Below are 10386 nucleotides of genomic sequence, written 5' to 3' on the forward strand. Positions count from 1 at the left end.
GTACAATCACTGGACTCTACCGACCACACACCACACACACACACAATAGAGTCAGTGTATGAGAGCCAGTGCAAAAAAAGGTCAATGCAAATAGTCATTTGACTAACTGTTCAGCAGTCTTATGACTTGGGGCTAAAAGCTGTTCTGGAAGCCTTTTGGTCCCAGACTTGGCGTTCTGGTACCGCTTGCCATGCGGTTGCAGAGGGTACAGTCTATGGCTTGAATGGCTGGGGTCTTTGACAATTTTCTGTGCCTTTCTCTGATACCATATGGTTTGGAGGTCCTGGATGGCAGGGCCGTCCACACCACCCTCTGTAGCGCCTTGCGGTCGGATGCCAAGCAGTTGCCATACCAAGCGGTGATGCAGGCAGTCAATCTTTTCAGCCTCCTTACGGGGAAGAGGCGTTATCGTGCCTTCTTCACGACTGTGTTGGTGTGTGTGGACCATGTGAATTGCTTAGTGATGTGGACACCGAGGAACTTGAAGCTCACGACCAGCTCCACTACAGCCCCGTCGATGTGGTAGGGGGCGAGCTCGGCCCTTCTTTTCCTGTAGCCCATGATCAGCTCCTTTGTTTTGCTGACGTTGAGGGAAACGTTGGTATCACTGACCTCCTCCCTGTCGGCTGTTTCATCGTCGGCGGTTATCAGGCCTACCACCGTCGTGTCATCAGTAAACTTAATGATGGTGTTGCAGTCGTGGCTGATCAGGGAGTACAGGAGGGGACTAAACACGCACCCCTGAGGGCCCCCCGTGTTGAGTGTCAGCATGGCGGATGTGTTGTTGCCTACCCTCACCACCTGGGGGCAGCACGTCAGAAAGTCCAGGATCTAGTTGCAGAGCGAGGTGTTAAGTCCCAGGATCCTGAGCTTAGTGCTGAGCTTGGAGGGCACTATGCTGTTGAATGCTGAGCTATAGTCAATGAACAGCAGTCTCACATAGGTGGGAGAGGGCAGAACTGGGATTTACATCCTAAATCCCAGTTCAGATACATAAGATGAGACACAACGGTCATCAGGAGTTTTAGAACAAAGTTAATTTGATCAGAACAGTCTAGTTTTAGAACAACTCATGTCGTCAACCGGAGTTTCCAAGATTCGGCATGTAAAACCTTTAGCTAAGGTCTTGTGATCGAGACGGACCCATTTAGCCAGTCAGAGACCGTTACGCTAACGTTCTGTGTTCAGCCAAGCAGCTAGTTAGCTAGCCAAGAAGAGAGCTACTGTAGCTAGCTATTTTGCTGCACAGTCACACAAAGTGTACCCTGTTTCTGGTGCATGTATTTCATGACAGTCGTTTGCTGCGACACGTTGCTACGAGCAGTGGCAGCTATGTTTCAAAGTTTCATCACGTCAATGTAAAGATGCCCCGTTACCGTGGAAACTGTCTCAATCGCATGCCTAGTCTAGTCTCCTTGATCTAAATGCCTTGTCTTTAGTCAGCTGTTGTACAACACAACATTCTAAAACTGGCTAGTTTTTTTTATCTTGTCTTGCCTCGTGTTGCCTGTTGTATCTGAACTGGAGGCCGACGTTGTCTCATTAACAACAGGGGTCGCTGGACCAAAGTTTTAAGATATTTCCTCAAAAAAGTTTCAAAAATGCAACTGATTTTCCTTTCTGTTACATTTGGTCCACAGTGAGCAGATGTGTTGTTGTTGTGGACTGTAGCTTCTACAGGATTTGTCATGTCCCTAGGCTGTAAGGGACTGTTTATCCTATGAGACCAGACAAGGCCTTAGACAACACACCATGATACTAGCCCTGAGATACAGATGGGGGGGGGTGGGGGTTTGAGCGAGGCAGAGAGATTTCCACAGGCCAAGGATATGTCCGATAGCACAGTGCAGAGAGAGAGGGCGAGAGAGAGATAAAGAGAAGGTGGGAGAGAGCGAACAAGAGGAAGAGATAGATGGAGAGAGAGAGAGAGATAAAGAGAAGGTGGGAGAGAGCGAACAAGAGGAAGAGATAGATGGAGAGAGAGAGAGATAAAGAGAAGGTGGGAGAGAGCGAACAAGAGGAAGAGATAGATGGAGAGAGAGGAGATAAGGATGAGTGGACACGGGTTAATAAGGGAAGGATGAGGAGATAGAGTGTTTCCTAGAGAGAAACGATAGAGAGGTCTGATGGAGGGAGCAATCAGTTCTTTTACAGGATCAAAAAGATAGATTGTGCTTGACAGAGAAAGGCAAGGGAAGATAGTCAACTAGTTTACTTGAACTTTTTAAACTTAGATACATTGAAATATGGTAAAATTGTTTAGTCCCTTAACGTAACAATTTGAATTATTTTTATAATTACTCATGTATTAGCAGTACCTGCTTCAGCTATATGGATATCCCATATATATGGATATCCATATAGCTTGGATACTGTGTCAATATTGTATTATTGATATCATTTACATTCATATTTCGTATCAGGTCCAATTGATATAGATATCAGATGGCATCAATACAGTTAACATTTATTGTTGACATCATGTCAATGTCAGTATTGACACGGTATATAGGTAGAGATGGATATCATGCTGTCATCTCATAAACTGTGCGCTGTGTCTCTGTCAGGGTGTTCCTCAGAGCCATCAACACCTACGCTGACACCATGAACCTCAAATTCCTCAACAACAATGACTTTGAAGTGCAGGTCAGTGTGTGTGTGTGTATGTGTGTGTTTTTGTGTTTGTATGTGTGAAAATGATGAAAGTGAACACTCCACAATCATTCTCTCATTCTCTCATTCTCTTATTCTCTCTCTCTCTCTCCCTCTCTCTCTCTCTCTCTCTCTCTCTCTCACACACACACACACTCACACATTCTCATTATTTTGATCCCTCTCTTCTCTCTGTAGTTGTGGAATAATTACTTCCATTTGGCTGTGGCATTCATTACCCAAGAGTCATTGCAACTGCAGCACTTCTCTCCAACCAAGAGGAACAAGATCCTGGCAAAGTGAATTCAATTTATACAATTTCTCTTTTGTTTGTCCTCTGGCAATGTTAACGAGTAATGTACTAAAGCAAAGCTGATTTATTTTTATCTTCAGGTATGGAGACATGATGGAGAACTCATCGGTTTTTGCCATACGGGACATGTGGTACAAACTGGGTAAGTGTGTGTGTGTTTGCGTGCGATGTATGCATGTGGGTGTTATAGACTCTGAGACTGTGTGTGTGTGTGTGTGTGTGTGTAGGTGAATAAGATCTGTTTTATCCCTGGGATGGTGGGTCCTATCCTGGAGATGACTCTGATTCCTGAGGAAGAGCTGAGGCGAGCCACCATCCCCATCTTCTTCGACATGATGCAGTGTGAACACAAACTCTCCACGCACTTCAAAAGGTGTGACAGTGGCACACACACATAACCCACACACACATGCATGCACACACACACACAGACTTTAACAGCTTCCGAGAGGCTTACCCATTCTCTATCGCTTCTCTCCCTCTGTCTGTAGTTTGAAAATGAGATCATTCTGAAGCTGGATCATGAGGTGGAGGGAGGAGGAGGAGATGAGAGATACATGGAGCTACTGGAAACCATGTGGGTGTCTTTAATCAATATCAATATCCATATCACAGGCAATATCTGTTAACTTATACTCTATCAAGCACTCATGCTTTCTGGCTTACGTGTGTGTTGTGGTGTGTGTGTGTGTGTGTGTGTGTGTGTGTGTGTGTGTGTGTGTGTGTGTGTGTGTGTGTGTGTGTGTGTCAGACTGTTGGAGTGTGTTGTGGAGCATCCTTTGTTAGAGGCAGAGGTCGAGCACTTCGTTGACTTGGTGAAGGGACTCCTGGTGCGTCTCCTTGACTACCGCACGGTGATGAGCGACGACAGCCGCAACAACCGCATGAGCTGCACTGTCAATCTCCTGGTACGCCCCGCCCACGACAGGAAGATCCACATTGGGCAGAATGCTACATCTTTCATCAGCATATCTGGTTTCGCAACGATTAGCACGTCGTTGCGTCAACTGCTGTACACACACCTTCATGTTTCATGTGCCATCAGCCTGTCCCGCCTCACGCAAATCAACCTTGAGTTGCAGTTTCACTTTCAGCACAAAACTACACCCTTCTCCCCAACAATAAACCAACCTGTTGATCTATATATCATCTGACAATCATTCCATGCCAATCAGCAGTGCCCGCCGTGTAGCCGTTACCATGGCATCACCAGCCACTAAATAACATCCAACTAATTATGACCACATTCTAATAATTTCTGAAAAGATTAATACATTGGAACCTTCGTATTCTACAACATCCAGTAACAGCATCTGTTAGACTAGATATAGTATCCCAGATCAATAAAAGATAAGATGGGTCTCAGAAGCATTACTAGCCTGTCGTTGTTGTGTTACTGTATTATACTGTGACACTATAGCAGTCACACAGGGCTGTCTGTCTGTCAGTAACACAGCTGTAAAGCACAGTTAGGCCTATTCAGCACCCCTGTGGCTATGCATTAGCCATTCCTTTTCATTACGTGCTGTTTTGAGAGCTAAATATCCTTACCTCATGCTAACTAACATTAGCATGCTATGCTATACGCAAGCTAATCATCCTTACCTCATGCTAACTCACATTAGCATGCTATGCAATATGCAAGCTAATCATCCTTACCTCAGGCTAACTGACATTAGCATGCTATGCAATATGCAAGCTAATCATCCCTACCTCAGGCTAACGACGATAGCATGCTATGCAATATGAAAGCCAATCTTCGCTAGCTCAGGCTAACTGACATTAGCATGCTTTAGCTAACACACAGATCCTCGGGCTGCATCTGGATCACTCAGACATGCATGCTAGCTGCACACATCGTTAGCTTATGCTACTGACTCTAAATGATGAATGATCTTTCTGCGGAGTTTGATACTTTATATAGCCCTTCTGACATCAGTGGGATGCAGAGATTATAGAGTGTTTTAGATGGGGATGTACATTGGAGATGTGTGTGTTCTGCCTTGAGTGTTATTCTCAGTAAGTGAGCACCAGAGAAGAATTGTGTTGTGTGTGTGCGTCGTGTGTGTGTGTGCTGGTGATGAGACACACACACACACACCCTCTCTGTTTATCCCCACACACATGTCCACGCTAACAAGCAAAGTCTCACACTCCTCTCCGTTGTTTTGCAGAATTTCTACAAGGACATCAACCGTGAAGGGATGTACATCAGGTGACACTTTATGCAACAATAACATGTTGTCATTTCAATTGTAAATATGTTTCATAACTCTAGTTACACAACCACTCTACTTTCATATGTATTTCAAACGTTAGGGAGTTTGGGTATAGAGTGTTCCTGTATATGTATGACTCTCCGTGGTGTTTGACTGGGCAGGCTACATGAGCTGGTTGGCTGCTGCTTACGTGCTCACTGGGTAGGGACGAGAATTGTGACCTTGGGTGTTGTGTGTGTGTGTGTCTGGCGTGTGCGTGTGTGTGTGTGTGTGTGTGTGTGTGTGTGTGTGTGTGTGTGTGTGTGTGTGTGTGTGTGTGTGCTGTGTGTGTGTGTGTGCGCGCGCATGTGTATATGTGTGTGCATAATCTGACAAGGGATTATCTCAATCCTGCTGAATTAATGTCAAAATCCAGAGGATCGGGCCCTCCACTCACAGCAACATGTGCACTCATTTTAGGAGAGAGAGACAGGGATGGAGAGAGAGGGAGGGATGGAGAGAGGGAGAGTGAGAGAGAGGGGGGAGAGACTGAGAGGGAGAGAGAAAGAGGGGGAGGAGAGGAATGGTGGGACGGAGGTAGAGAGCGAGAGAGAGAAAGAGAAAGAGAGAGCGAGAGAGAGATAGGGATAGAGAGAGAGATGGAGAAAGAGAAAGATGGAAAGAGGGAGTGTGAGGGGTATTGAACTGAAAGAGGGATGGAGGGAGAGTGAGGGAAAGTGAGAGAAAGTGAAGTACAGAAAGTGAAGGACAGAGAGAGACAGAAAGTAAAGGACAGAGAGAGACAGAAAGTGAGAGGAGATGATAAAGAGGAAGGCGTATTCCAAAAGGAGGAATGTACTGTGCATTCGGAAAGTATTCAGACCCCTTCCCTTTTAAACATTTTGTTTACATTCTAAAATTTATTGAATACATTTTTTCCCCTCATCAGTCTACACACAATACCCCATACGACAAAGTCAAAACAGGTTTTTAGAAATTTTTCTAATTGTCTGTTTTTCATTGTCTGTTTCTCCCACACACTCCCGGTCTGTCAGACCATTTGCTATGAGACTTGAAAGGTCAGGTGCATCCTGTTTCCATTGATAATTCTTGAGATGTTTCTACAACTTGATTGGAGTCCACCTGTGGTAAATTCAGTTGATTGGACATGATTTGGAAAGGCACACACCTGTCTATATATTGTCCCACAGTTTGAAATGCATGTCAGAGCAAAAACCAAGCCATGAGGTCGAAGAAATTGTCTGTAGAGGTCCAACACGGGATTGTGTCGAGGCACAGATCTGGGGAAGGGTACCAAAAAATGTCTACAGTATTGAAGGTCCCCGAGAACACAGTGGCCTCCATCATTCTTAAATGGAAGGAGTTTGGAACCACCAAGACTCCTCCTAGAGCTGGCCGCCCGGCCAAACTGAGCAATCTGAGGAGAAGGGCCTTGGTCAGGGAGGTGACCAAGAACCCGATAGTCAATCTGACAGAGCGCCAGAGTTCAACTGTGGAGATGGGAGAACCTTCCAGAAGGACAAACATCTCTGCAGCACACCACCAATCAGGCCTTTATGGTAGAGTGGCCAGATGGAAGACACTCCTCAGTAAAAGGTACATGACAACCCGCTTGGAGTTTGCGAAAAGGCACCTAAAGACTCCCAGACCATGAGAAACAAGATTCTCTGCTCTGATGAAACCAAGATTGAACTCTTTGGCCTCAAGGCCAAAGAGGATGAAATCTGTCACCATCCCTATGGTGAAGCAAATTGGTGGTCGAATCATGCTGTGTGGATGTTTTTCTGTGGCAGGGACTGGGAGACTAGTCAAGATTGAGGGAAAGATGAACGGAGCAAAGTACAGAGAGATCCTTGATGAAAACCTGCTCCAGAGCACTCAATACCTCAGACTGGGGTGAAGGTTCACCTTCCAACAGGACAACGACCCTAAGCACACAGCCAAAACAACGCAGGAGTGGCTTCGGGACAAGTCTCTGAATGTCCTTGAGTGGCCCAGCCAGAGCCCGGACTTGAACCCAATCGAACATCTCTGGAGAGACCGAAAAATATCTGTGCAGCGACGCTCCCCATCCAACCTGACAGAGCTTGAGAGGATCTGCAGAGAAGAATGAGAGAAACTTCCTAAATACAGGTGTGCCAAGCTTGTAGCGTCATACCCAAGAAGACTCAAGGCTGAAAACACTGCCAAGGGTGCTTAAACAAAGTACTGAGTAAAGTACCTGAATACTTATGTACATGTGAGGGGAGGGGGGTTGTATAAATTAGCAAAAATCTCTAAAAACCTGCTTTTGCTTTTTCATTATGGGGTATTGTGTATAGATGGGTGAGGGAAGAAACCATTTAATCCATATTTGAATAAGGCTGTAATGTAACAAAATGTGGAAAAATTCAAGGGGTCTGAATTCTTTCTGAATGCACTGTATTAAACAGATGTAGGAGGAAATGAAAGTTAAGCTAGTGAAAGATACACTGCTTTTCTCTGTTGGAAACCTAGAATGTTAAAAACCCTTAAAATGTCACATTTGACAGAATCTGAAAAAGGTACCAATGTATCTGCTGAGAATAGGTGACAGGGAGGGTTAGAAGTAACAGAGGGAGACGGAGAGACAGAGAGAGACACATAGAGACAGAGAGAGAGAGAGAGACACACACCGAGAGAGACACACAGAGAGAGACACACAGAGAGAGACAGAGAGACACACAGAGAGACACACAGAGAGAGACACACAGAGAGAGACACACGGAGAGAGACAGAGAGAGACACTTAGAGAGACACATAGGGTGACAGAGAGAGACACAGAGAGAAAGACACAGAGAGAGACACAGAGAGAGACACAGAGAGAGACACCGAGAGAGACACCGAGAGAGACAGAGAGAAATAAGAGGAAAAGAGAGGGCAGAGAGAACACAGAAAAAAAAGGAAGATAAATAGAAAGAGAGAGAGAGGTTAAAGGGAGACCTAGGGTTGAGGTAAGCTGCATAGCGAGGGCAGACTCATGTTTTTTTGTCCCTGAAGACACAATAAAGTTCTGCCCACTAATTTCCACAGTGTTCATGTCAGACTGTGATGTGTTCAGGTCAAGTCATCACAATCACGTAACAGATTGGCTACATATATCACAGAATGTTGGTCCAGTCACTAAGTTGTCTGGGCAACAGTGACATCTAGTGGACAATGGTATACAGTACAGTTTGATGTGTATTAACCTGTGTGTGTGTCTGTCTGTGTGTGTCTGTGTGTGTGTGTTACAGATACCTCTACAAGCTGAGAGACCTTCACATGGCTGTGGAAAACTACACAGAGGCTGCATACACCCTGTTGCTTCACTCTCGCCTGCTCAAGGTACACAAAAACAGACATGCACACACCCACCCACCCACCACACACGAACACACACACGCGCACGCACACACACACATTGACATTCACTTGTCATTTTATTTGGTCCTCTGAGCACAAAAAAAAGGACTGTTAAGGACATAAAGGACTGTGAAATCACCAGGAACTTAACTTAGCTTAAAGTGATTTTAATTTAGGAAGTCGATTCCCAAGTATTCCCACGCATTAATATAGAGCCATATGTTCATGTATCTCAGTGTAATCAAGGTTTAAATGATTCGGTTTTTGTCAAACGCTACAGTGGTTCTTCCTTTAAACGTTTTGAGCCTATGCCGCCACCGTTTGTGGTAGATGGTGGCATATTGTGGTAAATTGCGTCATTCTGGCAACAATGGCTGACACTTAAATAACGTGCCGTAGAATTCAGCGGCACCCTGCACGCTGTGCTGCAGTACGCCGCAACTTTTGAAGGAAGAACCACTGTATATCCGTTTGAGCTTCTTGCGGTCAATTTGCAGTCGACAAATGATTTATAGAACTATGCTCCGACCACCTGACCATCCACTCAAGAAACAAAACATCCTGTGGCTGAATGTAATTGGGGACCCTTGTCCTGTAGCCTTCACAATCGTGTTTATTGCATGTCCTTCCGCTCTGGTTGTTTCATCTCTGCCCCCTCTCTTTCTCTATCTCTCCCCCCTCCCTAAATCCCTCCTACGTCTCCCTCTCCCCTTCCCCTCTCAGTGGTCAGAGGACCAGTGCAGTCCCCAGTTTGAGCTGCGTAGCTGTCAGACCCAGCGCCAGCAGAAGGAGAATCTCTATGAAACCATCATCGGGTACTTCGACAAGGGCAAGGTCAGGAGCAGAGTCGGCTATCTTGATTCTGTGTAGTGTCTTTGCTGGATAGATAGACGTCTCGAAGTTGGACACAGTCTCTGTGCTCTCTGTTGCGGAGTCGGGGATCTTGATATATTGCGTACTCTCTGCTCTCTGTAGAAGTGTCGGAGTTGGTTATTTTGTAGAACCTCTCTTCTCTCCATGAGCGTGTTGGTAATCGTTCGTCTCTCTGTGTTGTGTAGATGTGGGAGGAAGCTATAACTCTGTGTAAGGAGCTGGCTGACCAGTACGAGATGGAGGTGTTTGAATACGAGCTGCTCAGCCAGAGTCTGGTAAGACACGCACAACACACTGTTGCGTCCTATTCCGTATATGGATGTGTTTAGTCTGCAAGCTGCCTTCATTAGCGTTTCTTCTTGATTTCTAACACCCTTCCCCCGAGAACTTTCCTCTACTCTTCTCGCTCTCTCTTGACTTCTCCTCTCCTTCAGCCCGAAAGTACATCACATTTGGAGAGACTGTTCAATACGCTCCTCTCCTCCGCTTCCACCCTCTCGTCGTTTTTCTCCTCTCTCGCCTCCCAAGAGTCTCAGTCACTCAAACAAAAAGAGCACGTGTAGTATTTCTCCATCCATCCCCTTTGTCGCCTGAGAGAAAGTCTTCTCTGCTCCTCTGGAAGTTGTCGTTGTGCAATAAATGTGATAGATTCTGCCCTTGGATTTTGTCCTTTTATCTTTTCTCCTGTATTTCAGCATTGAAAAACAAGACTTTGCAGGTTGTGCCATGTGTCTTGCTGTAGCTTTATCCTGTCTCTATCTTCCTCCGTCTGTCTGTTTCTCCCACATACTCTCTGTATGTCTGTTTCTCCCACACACTCTCTGTTTCTCCCACACACTCTTTGTTTCTCCCACACACTCTGAGAGTGTTGTGGGAAGAAACAGAGAGTGTGTGGGAGAAACAGAGAGTGTGTGGGAGAAACAGAGAGTGTGTGGGAGGAAACAGAGAGTGTGGTGGGAGAAACAA

General features: G+C 45.6%; 1 protein-coding gene across 1 annotated transcript in view; it reads left to right on the forward strand.

Annotated features, from left to right (window-relative positions):
• The window catches only part of LOC111964784 (dedicator of cytokinesis protein 2-like), a 169685-nt gene that overhangs the window by 133613 nt on the left and 25686 nt on the right, over positions 1 to 10386 (forward strand). Inside the window, 11 exon segments of the mRNA XM_070443843.1 lie at positions 281 to 429; positions 2568 to 2646; positions 2851 to 2951; positions 3046 to 3115; positions 3193 to 3337; positions 3455 to 3542; positions 3717 to 3873; positions 5140 to 5180; positions 8439 to 8529; positions 9271 to 9381; positions 9606 to 9721. Of these exon segments, the coding sequence (XP_070299944.1) occupies positions 281 to 429; positions 2568 to 2646; positions 2851 to 2951; positions 3046 to 3115; positions 3193 to 3337; positions 3455 to 3542; positions 3717 to 3873; positions 5140 to 5180; positions 8439 to 8529; positions 9271 to 9381; positions 9606 to 9721 (1148 nt within the window).

The sequence above is a fragment of the Salvelinus sp. IW2-2015 genome, linkage group LG6.1 (genome assembly GCF_002910315.2).
Source record: "Salvelinus sp. IW2-2015 linkage group LG6.1, ASM291031v2, whole genome shotgun sequence".
Taxonomy (NCBI): domain Eukaryota; kingdom Metazoa; phylum Chordata; class Actinopteri; order Salmoniformes; family Salmonidae; genus Salvelinus; species Salvelinus sp. IW2-2015.